The sequence below is a fragment of the Molothrus aeneus genome, chromosome 14 (assembly GCF_037042795.1).
Source record: "Molothrus aeneus isolate 106 chromosome 14, BPBGC_Maene_1.0, whole genome shotgun sequence".
Classification (NCBI taxonomy): Eukaryota; Metazoa; Chordata; class Aves; order Passeriformes; family Icteridae; genus Molothrus; species Molothrus aeneus.
Genome location: NC_089659.1, coordinates 18855919 through 18880592, shown reverse-complemented (window position 1 = coordinate 18880592; position 24674 = coordinate 18855919). Strand labels below are relative to the sequence as shown.

General features: G+C 54.1%; 1 protein-coding gene across 1 annotated transcript in view; it reads left to right on the top strand.

The window, feature by feature from the left end:
- Positions 1-1416: 1416 nt before the first annotated feature.
- Positions 1417-24674, top strand: part of PCDH19 (protocadherin 19) — a 63156-nt gene continuing 39898 nt past the window's right edge. Inside the window, exons 1-2 of the mRNA XM_066559436.1 lie at positions 1417-3557; positions 6432-6759. Coding sequence (XP_066415533.1) covers positions 1417-3557; positions 6432-6759 — 2469 coding nt within the window. The remainder of the gene's footprint in view (positions 3558-6431; positions 6760-24674) is intronic.

The following is a 24674-nucleotide window of genomic DNA, read 5'->3' as shown; positions in this document are numbered from 1 at the left end:
CCGGGCCGGGCCGGGCTGGGCCGAGCTGGGCTGGGCCGGGCGGGGCGGGGCAGGGCCGGGCCGGGCCACACCGGGCCGTGCCCGCGGGGCGCGGCACCGCCCAGGTGTCGGTTCCGGATGCCAACCACCCAATGGGACCTGTGCCGCGGCGGATGCACCGGACCCCCGCCCCGCTGCCCCCCTCTCCCTTCGCCGCCTGGCCGCTGCCGACCGGCGGGCTGCGGGGCGCTTTGCCGACGGCCGCGGCGGCACCGGCCCCGCTGTAACCCCGGGGAAGGGAACGGTGTGCTGGGAGGTTTCCGAGCCGAGAACTGCCGGGGATTCTCCCGGTGACACCTTCCCCCGGCCCCGTACAGAGCCCCCGGGACCCTGCGGACGGCGCGGAGACGGGAGGTAAGGTACGGGCACACGCACCCGGGAACGCTTTATTTCATCGTTAGGAGGACTCGGTACCGCGGTGGTTTCGCCAGGGATCAGCACGGTGCAGCGAGCGCTGCGGGGCTGGAGCCTCCCGGGGGCGTTGGGCGGTCCCGGGCCCCTCGCCGGCTCCCGGGAACACTGCCCGGTGGGGCGGAGTCCTCCTGCCCCAGAGGGCTCAGTCTCTACTGAACGGACTTGGGGCGCACCGCGGGACCCGGTGGTCCCCGCGCTGCCCGCGGAGATTCGCCACCGCCCAGTGCGCACTGGCTAAAGAAGTAACCGCCGGTGACCGCGGCCGCGGAGCCAAAACACCGCTGCGTCCGCAGCTCCCTGGCAACAGGACGGTCTCAGCGGGGCAGCGGAGCGGGGACAGCAGGGACAGAGGGCTCCTGGCTTGGGAAGCGGCTCCGTCCGGTTCCGCTCCGCTCCGCGCGGCTCCGTGCCCGCTCCGCTCCCGCTCCGCTCCCGTCCGCGCCGCCGGCTCCGCCCCGGCCCCGCCCCCGGCCAGCGGCGCTATCCCATTGGCGGCGGCGCGGCGCGCAGGTCCCGCCCTCGAACGCCCATTGGCTGCGGCCGGGCGCCGCCCGCCCCCGCGCCGCCCGCCCCCGCGCCGCCCGCCGGCGCTCCGGACTGCGGGCAGTGGCGTGCGGCCGCCGCAGCGAGCGCCGGCGGGAGCGGGCTCGGCTGGCTCGGCACTGCACTGCACGGCTCGGCTGCTCGCCTCGCTCCTCGCTCCGGTACCGCTCGGCTCAGCACCCCGCTTCTGCTCCCGCACCCGCTCGCCATGCCCGGCCCTTCCGCGGCGCCGCCGGCACGGAGCGCCTGAGCGGACGGCGTTGGCGTGTGCGCGGGGGACCGCGGCTCCGGTGCCCGCAGCCGCCCGCCCGCCGCCGGGGCAGCCCGGCGGGCGCTGCCCGCATGAGCGCGGCGGGCCGCTGAGGCGCGCGGCCGGCGGCCGTCGGGGCGCGGCGCGGCGGGCGGAGCGGCGGCGCGGCCATGGGGGCTCTCCCGGCGCTGCTGGGGGCCGCCTTGCTGTGGGCCGGCGCCGGGGCCCTCGTCAACCTCAAGTACTCGGTGGAGGAGGAGCAGCGGGCCGGCACGGTGATCGCCAACGTCGCCAAGGACGCCCGGGACGCCGGTTTCGTGCTGGACCCCCGGCAGCCCGCAGCCTTCCGGGTGGTCTCCAACTCGGCCCCCCACTTGGTGGACATCAGCCCCGGGTCCGGGCTGCTGGTGACCAAGCAGAAGATCGACAGGGACTTGCTATGCCGACAGAGCCCCAAGTGTGTCATCTCACTGGAGGTGATGTCCAGCTCCATGGAGATCTGCGTGATCAAGCTGGAGATCAAGGACCTTAACGACAATGCGCCCAGCTTCCCCACTGACCAAATCGAGCTGGAGATCTCGGAGACGGCCAGCCCTGGCACCCGGGTGCCACTGGAGAGTGCCTATGACCCGGACTCGGGCAGCTTTGGTGTGCAGAGCTATGAGATCACCCCCAATGACCTCTTTGGGCTGGAGACCAAGACGCGGGGTGACGGGTCTCGTTTTGCTGAGCTGGTGGTGGAGAAGAGTCTGGACCGTGAGACCCAGTCCCACTACAGCTACGTGATCACGGCGCTGGATGGTGGTGACCCGCCCAACTTTGGCACAGTGGAGCTCAGCATCCGCGTCATCGACTCCAACGACAACAACCCGCTCTTCGAGGAGCCAGCCTACACCGTCAGCGTGCCTGAAAATGCCCCGCCGGGGACGCCAGTCATCCGCCTCAACGCCTCCGACCCGGACGAGGGCACCAACGGCCAGGTCCTCTACTCTTTCCACAGCTACGTCTCTGAGCGGGCCCGGGAGCTCTTCCAGATCGACCCCCAGAGCGGCCTCATCACGGTGAGTGGTGCCATCGACTACGAGGAGGGTCACGTCTATGAGCTGGACGTGCAGGCCAAGGACTTGGGGCCTAACTCCATCCCTGCCCATTGCAAAGTGACCATCAGCGTCCAGGATGCCAACGACAACCCGCCCCTCATCAACCTGCTGTCTGTCAACAGCGAGCTGGTGGAGGTGAGCGAGAACGCCCCGCCGGGGTACGTCATCGCCCTGGTGCGCGTCTCGGACCGCGACTCCGGGGCCAACGGGCGCGTGCAGTGCAAGCTCCTGGGCAACGTGCCTTTCCGGCTCCAGGAGTACGAGAGCTTCTCCACCATCCTGGTGGACGGGCGGCTGGACCGCGAGCAGAGGGACCAGTACAACCTCACCATCCAGGCCAGGGATAATGGCATCCCATCCCTGCAGGCCACCAAGTCCTTTACCGTCAAGATCACCGATGAGAATGACAACCATCCCCACTTCTCCAAGCCCTATTACCAAGTCATCGTGCAGGAGAACAACACTCCGGGGGCCTACCTGCTCTCGGTGTCGGCCAGAGACCCTGACCTGGGCCTCAATGGCAGTGTGTCCTACCAGATCGTGCCGTCCCAAGTCAGGGACATGCCTGTTTTCACCTATGTCTCCATCAACCCCAACTCTGGAGATATCTATGCTCTGAGATCCTTCAATCATGAGCAGACCAAGGCCTTTGAGTTCAAGGTCTTGGCAAAAGACGGGGGTAATCCCTCTCTGCAGAGCAATGCCACCGTCAGGGTGATTGTCCTGGACGTCAATGACAACACGCCCGTGATCACGGCCCCGCCACTGGTCAACGGGACGGCGGAGGTGTACATCCCCAGGAACGCGGGGGTTGGCTACTTGGTCACCGTGGTCAAGGCAGATGACTATGATGAGGGTGAAAATGGCAGACTTTCCTACGAAATGGTGGAAGGAGACAGAGGATTTTTTGAGATCGACCAGGTCAATGGAGAGATAAGGACCACCAGAGCCTTTGGGGAGAACGCCAAAACAGCCTATGAGCTCATCGTGGTGGCTCATGACCATGGGAAAACATCGCTCTCGGCTTCTGCCTTGATTTTGATATACCTGTCTCCAGCTCTGGATGCCCAGGAGTCCATAGGATCTGTTAACCTCTCCTTGATTTTCATTATTGCCCTGGGGTCTATTGCAGCCATTCTTTTTGTCACCATGATCTTTGTGGCAGTCAAGTGCAAAAGGGATAACAAGGAAATCAGGACCTACAACTGCAGGTAAAGATACCTTTGTTTATGTGCACCTGCGGGTCTGCTTTGATTTTTGCCACCGCGGTTACTTTTGCATTTGCTGCTGTATACTCGGGGGCGGTGAAGAGGGGTGGATTTGCCTGAGCAAATCTGAACAAAACTGAGCTTCCTACCCCTGCAAGAAAATTTCTTGCAAAGCTTTAAGAAATTGCTCTCTGCGAGGAGAGCGCGGAGTAACGAATCGACTTAATCGTGCGGCTTGACAATCTGTTGCAGCACCGCCGATTTTCCCTGCTCCATCACTCGCGGCGGGCAGAGCGGTGTTCCTGCCTTTTCCAGGGGCACGGCTGGATCCCGGCGGGGCTGCCGAGGGGGGAGAGCCCCCGGCCCCGCAGCATCCCCGCAGCAGCCGCTGCCAGCGGCATCCCCGAGCCTCGGCGGGCGCTCAAAGGAGCTATTGTGTGCCCGCTGCGGCTCCCGGCCACGGCACGGCACGGCGAGCAGCGCCGAGCGGCTCCGGCACCGGGCAGGGCTGCCGGCGACGGCTCCGGGGCATTTTTGTGTCGTTTTGCCCCGGCTGGGCCAGCGCTCCTCGGTCCGAAATGCCGGAGGGGAGGTCAGCCCCGCGCCTGGAGCCGCTGAAAGGCTGATCGGGGAAATCCAGTCCCCTGAATATGTAACAGCCTGGCGATTATTGTCTCTCTTTTACTATTCTCTGTGTTACACAAGTTAGGAGACAAATGCTAACCACACATGAATATCAATCAGATGCCATAAAAGAGCAGCTGCAATGCCTCATAAATGGTTTAATCCTGTTACTAGTGAAATAGCCATGACTTCTCCATTCCTTCGGCACCGAGTCGTTTCAGAGAGGAGGGATGGAAATTAATTTTGCTCTACCTTGGAAACGCACGCTCGCCCCTGGCAATTCAGCGGCGCGGGGGGATGTGCGGTCTTTAAAGTTTTATTTACGCAGAAATAATGCCGGAGAGTCGGGGCATTGTACCCCGTTTTCACAGCGTAAAGTGCGTATATAAGCCTTTTTGCTCGATGGGGGAAAAATCATCTGCAAATAAAGGTCGGTCTGTGCTGTATTATGGGATGTCTAGCTTCAAGTGAAAGCTCACAGACCAGATTTCTTGCCAGCTCGGCCCATTAAAAGGGGATGGGACCTGAATGGATAAAAATCATGTTATGGTGGTGCCCCTAACAGCTACCCACAAACGTATAAGCCCCGGGTTTACTGTGACGGCTTGGGGATTAATGAAGTGCGGTTTAATTAAATAATTGGTCAATAGAGAAAGGACAGAAAAATGAATGCCTGCAGGAAATAATTGGGCTCTCGCATTGCCAAACTTAAACATTTAGGTAAACAAAACAATTAAATCTTCATCAGGCATTGTTAGACGAGTCAGCAGCATATAGACTGTTGGCACAACAGCAATCCCTGCCTCCCCGTGATTTATCTGCAGGCTCGGGGTGCTCGGGCTGTGATCAGTGTGTGTCTGAGCAGGAGTCAGTGCAGACGTGGGGAGGCACCAGGCAGGCTCGGTGATCGTGGGGCACCCTCTCCCCACGCCTTTGGGCTTTGCAGTGCCTCGTGTGAGAGATTCTTCACTCGAGCTGCTGGAGACTCTTCACATGACGTGTTAATTTATGAGGCACATATGAGGGCTGTTCGACTTAGTGGCATTTTCATGCTCAGGCAATTGGCTTTCTGGAACAAGAATATTTGTCCAAGATTTGCCTTTCCAGATAAACTGTATTATTTATTTATCCCGTTATTTCTGTTGCAGCTATTGGATTTTTTTTTTTTTTAATGCTGTTGTCATAACAAGAAGAGGAGCAAAATCCTGACTTTCAGATGTGCATTTCTGACTGTGCATGGCATTTGATGTGCTTCCCTAGGAAATACCGAGTTGCCCAGTGCTGTGCATGTACAAATTAATGGCAGGGACTGTTGTGGTGCTCACTGTGGGAAGATGAGCCACAGCCACTCTGAGCCGAGCAGACCCAACTAATGCAAGGTGCAAATAATTTGTCATTATTTGCTTGGGTGTTGTTTTGCAGTAACTTTTTTCCTCTGGTGTTTTGCAGAAGGCAAACAAGGCAGTTCATCAGTTGATTCTTTTGGCAGGTGGGAAGCGAAGAGGGAAGGAAAGGCAGAGAAAAACAAGCTTGCAGTGAAATAAAAAGGTCAAAAAGGATCATTTTTCTTTGCAAAACACACGGTTGTTGTTCTCTGGTTTTGAGAAGGTGAAAGCATTTCCCAGCAGAAGGGGATGTGTGTGTCAGTGTGAGGCAGGAATGGAATTCAATTGGAGAAAAGATCAGGTGTGATCAGGAGACAGTCAAAACACCAGCAATTTAGATAAAGCATTAATAAACAAACAGGCTTTGGAGTGTGAGAGAATTGAGCTTGCCAGCTAGGACTGCTTCTGGGTCTGCTTTATTTACTGCTATGGAAAACGAACCGGGGAAAAAATCTGCTATTTGTTTTGAATTTCCATTATGGGGACCAAATGAAATCACTTTTAAAATCCTTATTATGCATGAAAATGAATGCAGGTACCCTTTTCAGTTCATGGATTTTAACATCTCTATTTTTCTCTTCTGCAGGATGGACTTTACTTCTAGTAACTAAATATCAGCAAATACATAGACTAGGTCAAAACAGAAGCATTCTCCCTTCCCATTTTTTTTACATGTTTGACCTGAAAATGTTATGCATATGAAATAAGCTAAAGACCGTGTTGTGCCACCAGCCCCAAACCATGATGTAACGTGCATGACTAAGAACCTGCACGGAGATGGGGCCAGGCCCTCTGGGTTCCTGTGTGGGAGTTTAGCGGGGCAGGGTTTAGGATGCTCTCAGCTTCTCATTTCCCCTCTGTCCCCCAGGATCGCGGAGTACTCCTACGGGCATCAGAAGAAATCCAGCAAGAAGAAGAAGATCAGCAAGAACGACATCCGCCTGGTGCCGCGGGACGTGGAGGAGACGGACAAAATGAACGTGGTCAGCTGCTCCTCCCTCACCTCCTCCCTCAACTACTTCGACTACCACCAGCAGACCCTGCCGCTGGGCTGCCGCCGCTCTGAGAGCACCTTCCTCAACGTGGAGAGCCAGAACAGCAGGAACGCGGGCTCCAACCACATCTACCACCACACCTTCACGGGGCAGAGCCCCCAGCAGCCCGACCTCATCATCAACGGCATGCCGCTGCCCGAGGTGAGTGCGGCCAGGGCTGTGCCCGGGGTCAGCAGGGGCTTGTGCTGAGCTGTGCCTGGGGTCAGCAGGGGTTTGTGCTGAGCTGCGCCCAGGGTCTGACAGTGCCAGCGCTGCCAAAATGGCTCTGTTGGTGCCAGCGCTGCCAAAACGGGCACTGCTGGCTTCTGTGTGCTGCACAGAGTAGGCTTTGGTGGCTTCTGTGTGCTGGACAGGGCAGGCTTTGGTGGTTTCTGTGTTCTGCACAGAGTTCTGTGTGCTGGACAGGGCAGGCTTTGGTGGTTTCTGAGGGCTGGACCAGGCAGGCTTTGGTGGCTTCCATGTGCTGGACAGAGCAGGCTTCAGTGGTTTCCGTGTGCTGGGCAGAGCACAGTTCAGTGGTTTCTGTGTGTTGCACAGAGCACAGTCTGGTGATTTCCGTGTGCTGGGCAGGGCAGGCTTTGGTGATTTCTGTGTGCTGCACAGAGCACACTCCGGTGATTTCTGTGTGCTGGACACCCCAGGGGGAGGCAGTGATGGAGGATGGGCAGGGGGGAGCAGCCAGCACTCACCTGTGGGTTCTGGGGCAGCCCTGACATGTGGCCATGGGTGGGTGGATGTTTTGTGCCCAGACACTGCAGAGACCCTCAGAGGTGACCCTCAGGGCCAGGCCAGGCTGTCTCCACGTGCCCCAGAGGCTGGAGGTGGCTGCTTGGCAGGAGGATTCTGAGTGTGGCAATGGCAATGCTCAGGAGAGGAGACACTCTCCTTCACGGGAGCTTTTTTAAAAGGCTGTTGGAAGCAGTGTTGGTGGCTGTTCTCTGGAGGCAGCTGGCCCTGCTGGGGGTGCAGACTGTGTGGGATGTCCCATTGTGACCACTGGCCTAGTGCTGTCCCTGCACTCTGCAGGCCCCTGGCTGGCATGGGAGGGATGTGTGGTACCTGCCAAAGGCAGGGAAAGGGACTGCCCTGATCCACACCATCCTCATCAGTTTCTTCTAATTCTTTGTCTTTCCTGTACATCACAGGCATCATTTAATGTTGCTTGTTTGTCTCTCTTTGAATTATTGTTTGGTTTTAAGCAAAACAATCAAAGGTTTGTCATGTTTCCTGCTTTGAACAGAATAACAAAGCTGAAAAAGCAGCTGAAATATTTATGGCTCACTCTGTTTTGTGTTCAGTGTGCTGGTGTAAATGCAAAATGCTGTTGCTGAAGGCAGTGGAGCTGCTTCAGATTCATCCTGGAGCTGCAGAGAGCCGAGCCCAGCGCTCTGCAGGGCTGCTGGAGAGGGCTGGTGCTGGGGGCCTGGTCCTGCTGTGGTGGTATTGGCAGAATGCTCACTGAGCCCTGGTGTTTGACCTCCCCTGAGGCAGAACCAGCTCTGAGAGGTTGTGTACCAGTGTTGGCCCACACGAGTGACCACTGCTGTTGTGGGCAGTGGTCCCTGAGGAATTCCTGTTTTCCTGGAGCAGTGTCTTCTGGAGAGGATTCTGGAGTGCATCTCTGGCTGGTGCCTTGCTCTGGGCACTGGAGCAGTGGAGCATCCTGTCAGCCTGTGATTCACAAAGCCCATCACAGGCTGGCATTCTCCAGGAGTGCAGGCTGGCAGTGGGCGGTCTCAGGTGCCAGGGAGGACGGAGGGACCATCAGAACTCAGGTGATAAACTTAGCAGGCAGCTGCATGCAGAAGGCACTGCTGCCTGTGCTTCTCTATGATGCAACAGCTGGGCTGGGGTCTCATGGAGTGTGCCCTCCAGAGATGTCCCTGCCTTGGTCACCCTCTTGTGAGGGACACGGGATTCCTGTTTCTCCCTGTGGCTGCAGCTCGCCCCATATCCCCATCACTCGTGCAGGTGAGATGCACTGTGCAGGGCTGGTAGCTTGCCTGGAGAAAGAAGTCTGTCTCTTGTAATGAGTGGCTGGAGTGTCAGTGGAGCAGCAGCCCCGGGAGCTGGCCGAGGGCAGCAGGCAGCTCACCAGTCCTGCCAAGGCTCTGGTGTGAGAGAAACACGTCCTGGCAGGGTCTGCTCCCCCTCTGGAGGTGCTTCTGGACAAAAGGGCAGGATCAGGGTATGGGGTGGAGAAATCCCAATGGGAAGCTGTTTGGAAGTTTAGTTCAGGGTGGGAATGTTGATGTTTTTTGGCAGAACCCCTGTGTTATGCTTCCAGCTGTTGCAGGCGCAGCTATCTTGCTGGTGGTGTGGGTTCTGTTGGCTCCTAAAACTCCCAGAGACCCCTGAGAGCGAGGTGGTTCTTTGGTGCTGGAGTGCCAGCCCTGTCCTGGCACTGGGGGTGACACAGACACTCCGCAGCAGCTGTTCCCATGGGGGAGCAGGGGGCCCTGAGCCGGAGCAGGCAGCCCTGAGCCGGAGCAGCGCTGTGCTGTGCTGCTGCGGCTGTGCAGGGTGCTCTTGGCACAGCTCCGGGGGCTGAGCGTGTAATAAACACAGTCCCTGCCCCGAGTTTACAGAGCCAGAGCCTTCCCTGCAGTGCTTGCAGGGCTGCTTTGTCTGGGCTGGTTTGAATGGCTCCCAGCGATGAAGCCGCCGTTGTTTCCCCGGGGAGGCTCTGAGAGGTGCCAGCATCAGGGAGAGATCATTGCTGCTCCACCCAGGAGTGACTTTTCCTGATGGGAAGGCAAAGCACAGGTTGAGAACAGGTGAAATACGAGGTAAATGTGTCTGTGGCAGTGTCACTTGGCATATGGTGGCTGTGGCTGAGGGTAAGCTATTGCCTCTGCAGGCACGTGCTGCCCCAGCAGCGGTGGGTTTGTGATGTGGCTGGTCTTTAACGTGAGCCTCATTTATTTTAACAGTCAGGAGCCTTGAAATAAAAGTCCCCAAGGATGGCTTGTTTGTGGAGCTTCAGGAAATGTTTCTTCTAGTGTGGTGGCAGGTCTCGGGGCTGGGAATAATTGGGTTTGTTGGTGCTTCTCATCTTTCCCTGGTGATCTGGAAAGGATTAAAGAGTGGTGTCTGAGGGGCTGCAACCCCGCTCTGAGGATGCAACAGAAGTTTGAGCCCACCCTTATAAAGCTTTTCCCTTTGACTGGGGCTGGGCTTGGCTGTCAGCTCTGCTTGTGCCGAGAGCAAGGAGGGGATATCCTGGGGTGCTCTGGCCCTGCTGGGAATCAGTGGGTGCCAGGGAGCCACTCAGGGCACTGCCCACAGCCCCTCAGTGCCCTGTGGCTCTAGGCAGTGATGGCAGGAGGCGTTTGTGAGCAGCTCTGGTGATCCTGGCTGACAGCAGGAGGCTTGGCCCCTGTTAGTTCAGACTTGTCTTGCAGCAGGGAGCGTGGGACATGTTGGAGCTGCAAGGGCATTGCTGCTCTGGGGCTTTGCTGCTGCTGAGAGCTCTTTTTCATCTTCCTTGAGCTGGAGGAGAAGTCAGCTTTGAAACCAAAAGGGCTTGTTGTCAGGTTTTGCATGTATATTGCTGGGAGTTGTACCAGGAGATTAAAAATCAAAATTAATAGGAGCCATTAGGCAGCTTCCTTGATAAAAATGTGTGTTGCATTGGGGTGGTGTGGAAATCGGTCTGAATGCTGAGCCTTTTAGGATCCAGGGCACATGACCTGCATGTAGAGCAGCCATCCTTGGGTAGCACTTACATGCCTGCATCTTGACTTGGTGGTTTAAAAGTAAACAGTGTGCGTGTGTGATGGCTGTATCTGTGCTTCAGAGGCAGTTTTACATCCCAGATTTGCACTGCTTTGGGGGATGGTGTTCATTTGCTGCTCCAGGATGGGAAACACCCTGGGGACACCGTGGTGGCAGGACCCGGCTGCCAGAGGCCAGGAGGTGTGACATGGAGAGGGAGAGCCCTCTTTGAGAGGCTGTGTGTGCCAGGGTGGAACTGGCAGGGAGGTTCTTGGCTGGCTCTGTGGGATGGCGCTGTGGGATGGCTCTCTGGGGTGGCTCTGTGGGATGGCTCTGTGAGATGGCTCTGTGAGATGGCTCTCTGGGATGGCTCTCTGGGGTGGCTCTGTGGGATGGCTCTGTAGGATGTCTCTATCTCTGGGATGGCTCTGTGAGATGGCTCTCTGGGATGGCTCTCTGGGATGCTCTCTGGTATGGCTCTGTAGGATGTCTCTCTCTCTCTGGGATGTTCTCTGGGGTGGCTCTGTAGGATGTCTCTATCTCTGGGATGGCTCTCTGGGATTGCTCTCCAGAATGGCTCTCTGGGATGGCTCTCCAGAATGGCTCTCTGGGATTGCTCTCCAGAATGGCTCTCTGGGATTGCTCTCTGGGATTGCTCTCCAGAATGGCTCTCTGGGATTGCTCTCTGGGATTGCTCTCCAGAATGGCTCTCTGGGATGGCTCTCTGGGATGGCTCTCTGGGATGGCTCTCTGGGATGCTCTCCAGAATGGCTCTCTGGGATGGCTCTCCAGAATGGCTCTCTGGGATGGCTCTCTGGGATGGCTCTCTGGGATGGCTCTCTGGGATGGCTCTCTGGGATGCTCTCCAGAATGGCTCTCTGGGATGGCTCTCTGGGATGGCTCTCTGGGATGGCTCTCTGGGATGGCTCTGTGGGATGGCTGGGTGGTGGCAGCATTGGGAGGGAAGTGGCAGCCCTGACATTGCTCTGTGAACAGAGCATGGATCAGGCGTGCTCCTGCTCTGGTTCTGCTTTGGTAGGGCTCACTGGAGGAGAAGGTCAAGGTGGAGCAGCCTCTGACCCAACAGGACCCACACACCCAGCAATGCCCAGCACCGGGGGCTGTGGCCATCCGCCGCCTCCGGAGCTGATGGCCACCATCAGTAAGATGGGGAATTACTGGTTTTAGTGATAATCCCGGTCTAATCCCCCAACCTTGATACACTCCCACATAATCCTCACTCACACTGATTTAGCTGGGGCTCCTCATGGCTGCAGGGATTATTTGAGGGAGCAACAGTTGCAGGATAAGGCCCCGTTGGTTTCTGATCTGCTTTGTACTACCTGGAAAGTGTTCTGCTCACTGTGGGAAATGGTTTTCTGAGCACAATAGAGCAATTTTCGTTTCAGGCAGCACCGGCAGCTTTTGCTCTGGCTATCTGGCGGTGTTAACTAAAGCACATTTCTACAACACACAAAGATTTTTGTTTTGTAAGAAATGAAATCAGCGTGGCTGTTTCTCTTTCTCTGTCATTTCTCTACTTGTCAATTCTTTCTTCCCCTCCAGCTTATCCTCCTCTTCTCTGCTAGCCTTAAAAAGCCCCCAAAGTGTCTGTTATAATCACATTTTGTGTGTTACAACCAGAATGAATGTACTCACTTTAATATGCTGGGTTTGAGGAAATCAGTTTCTGTCTGGTATAACAGACAATTTGTTATAAACCATGCCATTTAGAAGTGAAGGGCCTCGCTTTAGTGCGGCGCTGGGGAAACGTCATGATATATAATTGGAAGGGATTTGGCTTGCTTCTGAGTAATGCTGTGTATAGAGCAGGGAAAAAGGGGAAAAAAGGAGATGATTTCCAACCCGGAGAAAGTTTGCAGTGTTGAGGCAGGCGGGGCTGATGAGATGAGGCTTATTTTCAGGAGCCATAATAATTAAAGCATTATCAGGGATGATGTTCCACTCGTGGGAAGGCTGACTTTGCAGGCAGCGCTGCCAGTCTTGTTTTCTCCTTGGGAGGTCACTGTAACTCAGCACTTTTTTGTGCCTGCCACTGATGCACGGTGCTGGGGAAGGCAGGTCAGGCTCTGCTCTGCCCCCAGAGCCCGAGCAGCCCTGCCTGGAGCCAGCCCAGCCTCAAACAGGAGTGATGCTCTCAGCTTTAGACAGGCACTGCTTGTCCCCTCCCTGGGGATGGCTTCTGTCCCTGCCTGGGCACCCAGCCCCACTCTGCACTGCCAGGGATTGGGGTGGTGGGATGGGACCCCAACCTCCCTGCCTGGGCACCCAGCCCCACTCTGCACTGCCAGGGATTGGGGTGGTGGGATGGGACCCCAGCCTCCCTGCCTGGGCACCCAGCCCCACTCTGCACTGCCAGGGATCGTGGGACCCCCCAGCTCCCTGTGTACTGCCCCTGCTGGCCCCAAACCCCAGCAGATCTCTCATTTAACTGCTCCCAGAGTGGTTTGTGTATCGCTGTAGGTTCCCTGACCTCTCTGAGTGTCAGAGGCTGACATTATGGAAATCAGCAGCTCTTTATTCCATTCTGAGGTCAGCCTAACCAAATTATACATCTCTTAATGCAATTGCTCCAAGCTGTTGTATGGAGAAATTCCCTTCAACACCTTGCAACAGAGATAAATACAGCAGCTCCCATTTGTGTTTAACCACGCCATGCTCCCTGGGCTTTGGGCAGCCCCTTAGTTCAACGCTCTTTAGCTTTTCCTAAGATCATCACATCATTTAGGTTGGAAAAGGCAGTTGAGATTGAGTTCAGCTAAGAGCTGAGCATTGCCATGTTCCCCAGTAAACAGCACGTTTTGTATTGGTGATGTGGGGCTGCCACCCCATCCTGGCAGCTCCTGGGGCTTTCCAAGGGTTTTCTGGCCTGTGGTAGGGTCCTGGTCGGGAGGGACCAAAGGGGTTTTCTCCAAGGGTTCATGGAGGATTAGGGCTGGTGTGCCAGTAGCTGTTTGTAATTAGCAGCAAGACCTGAGTGCTCCCATGGATATGATCACATTGTTATGTATTACATACTGTATGTTGTATCTTGTATTTGTGATATCCTACATAGAATCACAGAATCCTTTAGCTCAAGGATTTAAGATCATGAGGTTGAGACAGTCATCTAACACTGCAGTGTTCACACTTGTATCCCTATGGCTACAGAAAGTGTGTATGGAATTATTACATATTGCACCTAATTATGTGGGTATATAATATGTCATATAATCAGATACATCTCATTTGTTTTTATGCTACTGCTTTTATGGTTCACTTTTACTGGAAGTGGAGAGGCTTCTCTTGTTTTCATAGAATCATAGAATGGTTTGGGTTGGTAGGTTCCTTAAATATTTCCTCTTGGAAAATTTGAATTTCTGATGCACATTTCTAATGCCTAACTCGTGAAGTCTATAAAAAAGCTTCTGCAACTATATTTACATGGCAGATAAGAATTTTCTCTTAAATTGGGAAAGATTTCTAGTAAGGTTTTTTTTAAAATTTCATCAAAAGGATAGTCTTGCATGGTACTTTATGGGCTTTCTTACAGCAGTATCCCAGTGTATTTGTGTTGTATCAAGTGATTTGAACTCTGTGGTTTCTCCCTCTGGTTTCCTTTACTTCCAGCACGTGCTCATGCAGAGGCATCACTGAGGCCAAGTGCAGTAGCCTTTGAATAACCTTGTGTGCATCTGCTTGGCTGGGTGGAAGAGCTGGATTTTCCAGCTGCCATTTCCTGAAGTCCCTCCTGAGGGCTTTGAGCCAGAGCAGCTCCTCAGCCAGGTGCCCTTCCAGGCCCTTGGGCTCCTGCCCTCACCGGCTGTGCCCTGCTGAGGTCGCTCCTGAATTCCCATCAGCCAGCAAGGGCAGAGCCACTGTGCCCTGCCTGCTTCCATCCCCAGGCTTTGCCTGCAGGCTGCCCGGGGAGGAGCCTCCATCTCTGCTGGCAGCCCCCTGTCCTGGCAGCCCCCTCTCCTCCATCTCTCCTCCATCTCTCCTCCATCTCTCCTCCATCCCTCCTCCATCTCTCCTCTCTCCTCCATCCCTCCTCTCTCCCCCCTCTCTCCTCCATCTCTCCTCCATCTCTCCTCTCTCCTCCATCTCTCCTCCATCTCTCCTCTCTCCTCCATCCCTCCTCTCTCCCCCCTCTCTCCTCCCTGCCCTCTCTCCTGACCTCTTGCCCTCTCTGGCAGCAGCTCCTGCTCTTGTGTGAGGGCTCAGATGGGTGAGACCCCCAGCCCTGCCCACTCCCCCTCTCCTGCCAGGCTGCTTGTGGGGCTGGTGTGGCCTTGCTTCAATAAATTGTTAGATATTGTTCCCAGTAGAGGCTATAGTTGAGTTCCAATCATTTTCTGTTAATTAAAATACAGGATGGTCTTATTTGTAGCATAAATAGTTGTAATCTGTGTACTTATAAGTGTAATTATAATTCAAATTAGAGCGTGCTCTGCATAGGAGATGGGTGGGGTGCTGTGCAGGCAGTGCTGCCCTGGCAGGGCTGTGCTGGGGCTCATCCCCTGGGGCACCCCACAGTCCCCAGGGTCCCCAGGACAGCATCACCCCGGGCTCAGCACAGGGCACTGGGGCTGCTGGCTGCTCCCAATGTCACTGTTCCTGCTGGGGCAGGGCTTGTCTGTGGCACCTGTTGGAGGGTTTGCTGGAGAAGAGGCACAACATCTCTGCTTCAGTGTCTCCCTCTAGCTCCTTGTCTAAATTTGGAGTGAAGTAATGGCTTATGTCAGCTGGACAAGTGATTTATGCTGAGCCTTGAAGTGTCTCCTGTTTAACATGGAATTACAGAGAATTCTCCCAGGCCTGCTGAAGGCTGGGGACAGCTGATGCTGCAGCAGGCAGGTGTGTGACAGGTACTGCACTTCTCCAGCCTCTGATGGCAGCTGAGCACCCACAGGTGATGCCAGCACTGCTGCACCTGACACCCAGGACAGGCAGGCAGGTGATGAACCCTGTCAGTCAGAGTGTGCTGGAGAGTCACCTGCAGGTGAGCTCCTCATCTCAGCACCCTGTTGAGTGAGATCTGGGTGTGAATGCCTCGTGTTTCTCACGGGGAGCTGGAGCTTGTTGGATTATACCATCGTTTGTACTGGCAGGTGTATGCCACAGGGCAGGTTGTAAATTCCCGTGTTGGTGGATTGCATTAACCCATCCTAAGTCAGGTATGTAAAATTCCATTAAGAGAAACCCCTCTGGCATTTTCTCACCCGTGCTCCAGCTCTGCAGGCTATGCTAATGCATTGTGTTTGCTCATCTATTAGAAGGATGATGGCTTTAAAATAATAACATTTATCTTTGGCAGCAGACTTACAATAGTGCACACCGAGTACAATTTTGTGAAAGGCTCTGCAGATGTTGCCTCATTCAATCTGGGTCAAAAAGAGCGCTTAGAATCATAAAGGTTAGAAAGAGATCAAATAATTCGGTGGTTTTATTGCTGAATAATGTACTTGGAAAATATCATTCACCGTTATTAGACTAAGTGAGTACAGAAAACACAGGACTCAATAGTCATTTCTCAGTATTGGCTGATTTTACTGTTTTTATAATGTAGCTAAATTCCCTGCTATTGATTCTAGCATCGATTATCGATCTGGAAATGTAAATGTAAGTGATGGTGGGAGCACACAGGAGTTGGACACTTGGGGAATCAGGCAGCTCCTCCCTGCAGTGCCTGCTGGTGGGCAGCACATGCTGCGGCAGACTGAGGCTGCTTTTGGGGAGCTGTCAGGGTTTTGAGAGCTGTTTTCACAAGTGAAGATGAAAAAACAGGAAAACACCCATTCTGTGTGTTCTTTTCCGTGCCTGAGAGCTTATGTAAACTTGCTGAGACAAACCCAGATGGGCTGGGACGCCGGCACCAGGATGGGGCTGGAGCCTCTGTCACCTGCTCCCTCCTGGACCTTTCATATTCAGATTCACATCTGGATGCTCTGGCAGGGACCCAGCTCAGACGTTCAGTAAGCAAAGCCTCAGGGCTGTGCCTGAGATACAGACCTGAACCTGTCTGCCCTGAAACACTTCCCAGGCGTTTGGGAGCAGTTCCTCTGCCTCCTGCTTCAGCCCCCAGGGTGCTGTGCCTAGGGGCAGTACCAGCTTGGGCTGAGACTCTCCCTGAACAACAGCTAATAATGGGGATTGGGTCAGTGAGAGCAAAGCCACGTCCCTTCTGGGCTCTGTGTCCTGTGCTGAACTGGACCAGAGCTGGCAGCATCACTGAGGGAGCCACAGGCTCCTGCTGGGCTGGGGCTCGCTCAGCCACGCCATGGGTTCCTTTGAGGAAGAAGAAGAGATAAATTTTGGAATATGTTCATCTCCTGTTCCCTGCACTTAGTTGTTGTCAGCATTAATATGCCATTAACACATGCTCATTAGGAGGAGAATGATTGTACCCTGCAGAGTAAGGGGGAAACCTTCATTAGGCACTAACATATTGAACTGAGCTGCAAACTTCACTTGGGAGAGCTGGGGAGTGCACTGCTCGCCTTCAGGTTTCCCTAATTCCTCCTTTTGCTCTGATAAAAAAAGCACCTCATCCTCTGGCATGTATTTTTGGTTATAAGTGGGGAGGATGTGCAGGCGAGCCTGGGCTCAGCCTGGGCTCAGGGTCCAGCACTGAAATCCTTTTGGGACCTCAAATCCATCTTTCCCCAGATAAAACTTCCCCGTCAGTGCTTATTTTGCCATGCAGAGAGAACACAAGCCCAAGTCACCCCTCCAAGGGCTCTGTTGGCTCTTCAGCCTTAATGAGATGAATTCTTCACGGGGCTGGGAGATGCTGGGGGAGCAGATTTGTAGAGAAAGGAGGTGTCATTTCTGCGTGCTCGCTTTTCACACTGTGAGGACGTTTTAAGTGTCCGTGTGGCCTTGCTGCCCGCAGTCTGCAGCCATACCCTGCCACGTGTGACAGGGCAATCGCTGGCCCTGCTGATGACTGCAGCGGGGCTCCCTTGCTTGCTCACAGCTCCAGGCTGTGCCTGGTGCTCTCTTGAAGTCAATCAATAGGAATAATTGCAGGTTCAGGTGGGGGTGAGGGAAGAGGGGCCCTGGCAGACAAATATTTGGTGATCAAGACGCTGTTTAGGTGCAGATGCCTCTGTGATAGGTAAGAAGGGATGGACGATAAAGACCATACGTGATATTTAATCAGAATTTATTCCAAATGTAGTGATTTCGTAGATTTCCACAGAGCTGGCAGCTGTCCTCTGTATTAGGAGTGAATGTCCTGGCTCAGTCCCTGCCCCACTGCCCTCTGCCCTGGGGCTTTGCAGGATTTTTCAGCGTGGGTGCAGTGTGGTCCCATCCTCTCTTGCCTCTGTGTAGGCATAGCCAGAGGGAATCCCACAGATCAGTTTTCACCAATAAACCTCAGCAAAGCTGAAATGACATTTGACTGGCCTGGGCTTGCTGTTGTGAAGGTAAATGAGAGCCTAGCCCAGACTGGAGCACGGGCAGGTCCTGGAGGAGGCAGCTCCTTCTGCAGCCAGCAGCAGCCAGCAGCAGCCTCAGCAGGAGCAGTGCTGGCTGAGCAGTGCTGCTGCCTGGGGGACAGTCCTGATTGCAGGGGGGTGTGCTGCAGCTGCAGCTCCTTGTGGGGACACCCAAACTCAGGTTGGAGGACTTCATCCTGCAAAGGTGAAGACAGAGGGCTGGGACTGTCACCCCAAGGTCACTTTGCCTTTGGTGCTGTAACCCCCCTTTTGTCATTGATCCTAAACCTAATGGCAGCCTGGCAAAACCAGACAGGTGATCCATGATCATCTGTCCTTGTCAGGGAGGGAAATGAGCTGGTGAGGTGAGATACCACCGTGGGACAGGCTGGGCTTGGGAGCTTCTTGGTGCCTCTGTTCAAGCACCATCTCCAGTGGTGGCAGCTGGCCCCTGCAGCGGTGCAGGTGGGTGGCTGTCCTGGCTCAACCCAGCTCTTGGGTATTTTCTGTCTCCCTCTCATCCTGCCATGCTGTCTGCAGGCAGAGCAGCCACAGGCTGGATCTGGTCCCAGCGCTCCATGTTGGAGATGTGGCTGTGTCCATTTGCTGGCTGCTGGCATGACTCATGTAATCACCATGCGAAATGCATCATTCATAAACTGTTTAGCGTGACCTTTTGTACAGTAGCACTAATTATTATTATCACAGAAGCCCAGTAAACTAGACTAGTAATTATCAGGGATTTATTTGAATGGACAGCTAAGCTATTCTTGGCAAGTTAGTCAAAGCAGTTGTCATGACAGCCACACAAATGTGTCTTATGAATTGGGTTAATTAGGGTAATTAATAACTGTTGTTTTGCCCTTTTTTAACAAGGTATTGCTGAGACACTATCAAAAAATAGCAATTGTACCTAACAGAAATAGTCTTATTTTAGCAGCAACCCTCACATCACGAAATAGAAATAGTAAATACCTGTTGGGTTGTTGTTTCACAAAGAAATGTGCCATCCAACCTTGTCTTTGAGAAAAAGCAGGGGGTTAGAGGCTCTGCTGTAATTTTTCTGTTGTGCTTCCCCTCCTGGGCCATATTACCAAGAAATTGATCATCATCCTTGCTGATATTGTCCTTATTTATTGCAATGCTGTGCTGCACTGAGCCGTTGTCACAGAGAGGTCTCTGCCATGCCCGGCTCCGTGCGGGTGGTCAGGGCAGTCCCAAGGTGCTCCCGTCGGTGGGAGCAGGCTCCACAAGGACTCGGAGCCAATTTTGAAGTTGTGGCCATAAATTAGAGCTGTTTTGCTGATGCATCGTCACCGTCGTCATCAGGACAGCAGGTGCCAAAGCGCCGCGGCCTCGCTCAGCAGAGCATCTGCTTCCCCTGAAAGGAGCTTCTGCTGAATAAATGCATTTGCTTCTCTGAGAATCTCAGAGGATCCTGAGCTGAAAGAGACCCCCAAGGATCCTGGAACCCAACTGCTGGCTCCCTCCAAAAACAAAACCATGGTTGTCGTGCTTGTTGTTGATATTGAGTAATGGTAGTTAAAGCTCTTAATAACCAAATAGCATCAAAACATCTCAAAAGGAACAAAAACCATAGTGCCCATCTCAGGGAGCACCCTGGGCGCCCTTGGTGGCCTCATAGTGGATTGCAGCCTGTGGTGGGTGATGATCCTGTCCCACAGCACTGGGCTGGGTGCTTTCCAGCACAGAGCACTGTCTCCCCAAGGACTGCAAGATTTGGTGCTGGTTGTTAAAAATGACCCAAGATTATGGATGCAACTGAGGAATATTACGTAAGTTTTGTAGAAAAATGACCTGAATAGATGAATGAAGGCTGAGCTCTGTCTATTTATATCACCCCTGGGCTTTCCAAGCCCTCTCTTAACTAAAGCTCATTTGATAACGCATGTGTTTTAAAAAGAAAATAATAATAATAATAAAAAAAGAAGGAATAAAAAAAGAAAAAAGGAAAGGAGGGAAAAAAACCCTAAAGAAAAACACCTCTATGGAGAAGGTAGGGTTTTAATGAAGAAATATTTTATACTATTCTCCTACAACCTTAGGGCTAATAGCCTGGAACTGGTACTTTGGCTCCTTAAAAAGCCCAACAAGACAAGCCAATTACGGCCTCTGAAACATTTTTATTTTTAGTTCCTTGTAATAGCAATTTATCCTCGGCTATGGTACATTAACTGGAAGGAACAAGAAGTAGTAAGGTTTTGGCATCTTTGTAATAACCAAGGGGCTGTGTTTACCAGGCTGTTAATAATGTGGGGTGGCTGTGGGCAGGGGAGAGGGCAGGGTGGGGATGGAAAAGGGCACCCAGCTAGTGCCAGGCTGAGATCCCCTCATCTGGAGAGGGCTGTGCTGTCATTCATTTCCCTGCAGTTGGTTCTGGGAGAGCACAGGCTCCTGCTAGCTTGAATTCTTCAGTTTCTGCTGGCCCAGAGCTGGAAGCTTGGCTCAGAGGGGAGGAAGGGCTGTGCAGAGGGTGCTGCTGTGTCCCCAGGGATGCTGGAGCTGCTGGCACCTCTGGGAAGGGCTGAGCTGAGCAAAGGCAGCTTCACATCCACTCCCCGTGCAGGTGAGACAGCGATGGCAGTGGGAGGAAGGCCAGTCCTACTCAGATTTGCTGCCAGTCTCATGGCTGCAGGGTAATTCTGTGGGCTGGAGAGCTGCACAAGTAGGGAAAAAAACATTAAAATAGGGGAAAACTGGTTTTGATAAAGAGTTTTGTTGTGAGCGAAATCCCCTGGAGGCTTCGAGTGGGAGCTGCCTGAGGCTATCCTGATTGCAAGCCTTCCCATGCAATTCCAGATAAACACTGTGAATGATAAAACCATGAGCACCAGGACAGCGTTGTCTGGGTTTGATTATCTGCCAGGGTGGGGGCATTTGAGCTGAAACCGGGCAGGAGCTGCTGCTGCAGAGGTTCCAGGGCTGGGGCTGAGTGCCTGTGACCGTGTGCCAGGGCAGGCCTGGGACCAGGTCTGGCCTCTGGTGAAGCCGTGGCAGGAAGATGGCTGGGGCTCTGTGGGTTGGGAAGCTCTGTTTGCTTGCCCAAAACCCAGAGAAATGGGGTTTGCACTGGGAAATGGGGCAGGGCCAAGGTCCCTGTGGGCCCTGAGTGCCCCAGGGCTGGTGCAGGCTCGGGGGGCATCCCCTGGCTCTGATGTACTGAACTGGCAGCAGCATTTCACGCCTTCCCTATTTTTAACTCAGCTGCAATGATTTTTGGTTTTTGGTTTTTCTTTTCCCTTTTTTTTTTTCCTCCTCCTTTTTGCAGTGACAAATCTGTGATTTCTCCTGTTCCCTACAAAATGCATTGGCCTGACCTGCCACTCCAGAAGGTGAATGACAGGGAGTTTTATTTAGCCCTAGAGATGGGAACATTTAAAAAAAGGTTCTCCTGTTATATTTGTTTTCATTCCTAATGGCAGGAGGCAGGGAAAGGACAGTTCTGAAAGGTTTTTTTAACAAATCTCTAAGTCATGCCCCATCACCCTGGGCCTGCTGATTAGATCCAGATTGTTTCTCTCAGTGCCTAGGGAGGGGTGTAGTCTGTGCTGGGAGCTGCATGTGTGGATCCATTGCACATCTGAAAGTCCCAGGTACAGGGAATGGTAAAACCCCCTTCTATCAGGTTTATTGGCTGTTCTGTCCCTGCAGGGAGCTTTCCTTGGCACGCTGAGGCAGGAGCCCTGTGCAGAAGGCTGTGCCCCATCAGTGGGCACATGGCAGGGAGGCATTGCCCCTGCTGCCCCCAAATCCCTCCTGTCCCAGCCAGGGTGGCTGCCAGAGCATCACCAGCCCCTGGCTGCTCGTGGCCCCTGTGAGGAGGTGTCTGTATGCTCCTCTCTCGATAGCCTGCCCCACTGTTGGGTCAGTATTTTGCTTTTCAGTAGATTTTGAGGAGTGATGCCAAGCGGGTATCTGCTGTGATGGTTCCAGTGGAGGAGCCCTGTGCCATGCCCCCCAAAAAGCTTTGGGGTTATAGATACCATGTCAATGTAAGGCAGGTGTTTCAGGATTTTTGCTCTTCATAGCCATACTGTAGATTTCTGATCTGCTGACAAATCCAGCCTGGTGACACAGTTTGTGGCTTTGTGGAGTGTAATTTTGGCTTTGTTGTGTGCTGCTGCTCCTGGATTCAATCTGAGTTTTTAATCCTATACCTCTTTTTCAAAATCACATCTCAGCAGCAGCTTTTCTCTTGCCTCCCATCCATTTTCAAACAAAAAATGACAAAGCCTGTGTTTATTTGGGGAGGGGACAGGAGTTCAGCGTGGATTAGTGGGATGCTTGCTCTGTAATAGAGTCTGGCTTGATACTGCTGCTTAGTCTGATGAGAGGAGTGATGCTAAAGGATGAACTCTCCCAGTGATTTCTCTGCAGTGCTTTTTATTTCATCAAGAGAAAATGGAGGCTGGACTCAGTTCCTCCAGTGTTTAATAATGTCCATCATAACGGAATGCCCTTTATTTAAGCTGCAGTAGTAATTAGAGGCTTGGTGGTGTTAAGTAGCCATAGAGTCTGGCTCTGAGGGATGTTCATTGTACCTCATTAAATTTGGAATTACTACTTAAAAGGCCAGAAATAAATATTCTGTTTATATTTCGGGGATAGTAAATCTAAATGGATGCTGTGTTTGCACATCCTTGTCTCTGCTTGTTCCTGCTGAAGTGAGCAAGGCACTGCTCCAGTAGGCTTAGGCAGCAATCAGTCTGCAAAACAGCCTAACCCCAAACCCAGCCCTGGTTTCATTGATCAAGTGCAGGAAAATGATCTGCTGTATTACATCTAATTATAAAACATCAATATCAGATGCTAGATGCACTTACTGGTTCAGAGGCACTACGCTGTAGTTCACAGTTGGCAGGCTCCTGTAGGAGAAGCTCTGTCAGCGAGCTGGGCATGGGGAGAGGGCTGTAGAGGGAGATGCCAGAGGTCAGGTCCTTCCAGCTCTTCCAGGTGATGGCTCCTCAATGCTCTTCAAGGGCTGAATTGCTTCCTGTGTTCCTTCTGTCTTGCTGGGGCTGTTGGCAGTTAGAGGTGCAGCCTCTGCTCCTCTGCCTCCTCCCTGGCTTGTGCTGCAGTGCCCCTGGAGTGGCTGCAGCTACGATGGGCACCAGTGGCCAGATGGGTCCTATCCAAAGGTGCTGACCCTGCAAGGGTGTCAGCCACAGCACAGCCTGGCTGTCAGGGACACATGGTGGCTTCCTTGCTGTGACCTGGGCATCGCTCCCCCACTGTGTCTGTCAGCGTTTGCTGATTTTCCCCCATGGTGGAAGCCCCAGTAGCTGTTTGGTGGGGTTTGCACTGGTGTTTAACACAAAGCCTCGAGCTGCTGCTGCTCCCAAACCTCTGGCACCCACCATGCCAGGAGGTGCCACTGTGGGAGGGTCAGGACCTGGGGAGCAGGAGTTTGGCATCTCCCAGCTGTGCGTGGCTGTGGGTGCTGCAGGTACTGCCAGTACCAGAGCAGAGCAGGAGCAGAGCTCCTCATGTGGGTCAGGCACTGCACCTGGTCACGTCCTGGCCCCTGACCCCGCTCTGGGGCAGAGGAGGGCTGGTAGCACAGGGCTAATTACTAATTACGAGCCATCACACACAACGGGGAAATCTCTCCTGACGTCCTTTGAGATGCGCTCCCAGCCCAGAGCTGGATCTGCCTCTCCTGCCGGTGTGCAGGGGGACACCAGCCCTGGATCTGCTGGGTCTGTGTGCAGGGGGACACCAGCCCTGGATCTGCTGGGTCTGTGTGCAGGGGGACACCAGCCCTGGATCTGCTGGGTCTGTGTGCAGGGGGACACCAGCCCTGGATCTGCTGGGTCTGTGTGCAGGGGGACACCAGCCCTGGATCTGCTGGGTCTGTGTGCAGAGGGACACCAGCCCTGGATCTGCTGGGTCTGTGTGCAGGGGCACACCAGCCCTGGATCTGCTGGGTCTGTGTGCAGAGGGACACCAGCCCTGGATCTGCTGGGTCTGTGTGCAGGGGGACACCAGCCCTGGATCTGCTGGGTCTGTGTGCAGGGGGACACCAGCCCTGGATCTGCTGGGTCTGTGTGCAGAGGGACACCAGCCCTGGATCTGCTGGGTCTGTGTGCAGGGGGACACCAGCCCTGGATCTGCTGGGTCTCTGTGCAGGGGGACACCAGCCCTGGATCTGCTGGGTCTCTGCTGCTGTGCAGAGGGACACCAGCCCTGGATCTGCTGGGTCTGTGTGCAGGGGGACACCAGCCCTGGATCTGCTGGGTCTCTGCTGCTGTGCAGGGGGACACCAGCCCTGGATCTGCTGGGTCTGTGTGCAGAGGGACACCAGCCCTGGATCTGCTGGGTCTGTGTGCAGGGGCACACCAGCCCTGGATCTGCTGGGTCTGTGTGCAGGGGCACACCAGCCCTGGATCTGCTGGGTCTCTGCTGCTGTGCAGAGGGACACCAGCTGTGTGGCTGGGTGTGGGAGCATCAGTCCCAGCCTGGCTGCTCCTCTGGGCCGTGGGCTCCATCCCAGTGCTCCATGGGGTTTCCCACTGCGCCTGCTCCCAGCAGGAAGGAGTCTCAGACCGCTTCTTTATTTCCCATGGGCTAAGTAAGCAGCTTGCTAAATGATAATGACTTTCCCTCATTGCTGATGCATACTTCATTTGACCTGGTCCCTACTTGGAAATTTTCAGTTTCCCGAGTGCAGCTGGAGCATTCTTATTTAATTTGCATGAATTTTGTATCACCCACAATATAATTCAAACCATAAGAATTAAATGCTGGTGAGATCTCCTAATAGGCAGCATCAGTTCTATTGCAGATGCTGGAGCCTGAGATTGAGTGGCCCATGGAGAACAGGACTGAGGATACACAAGGACCAGGAGAAGTGGTTTTACAAGCCCTACCCTT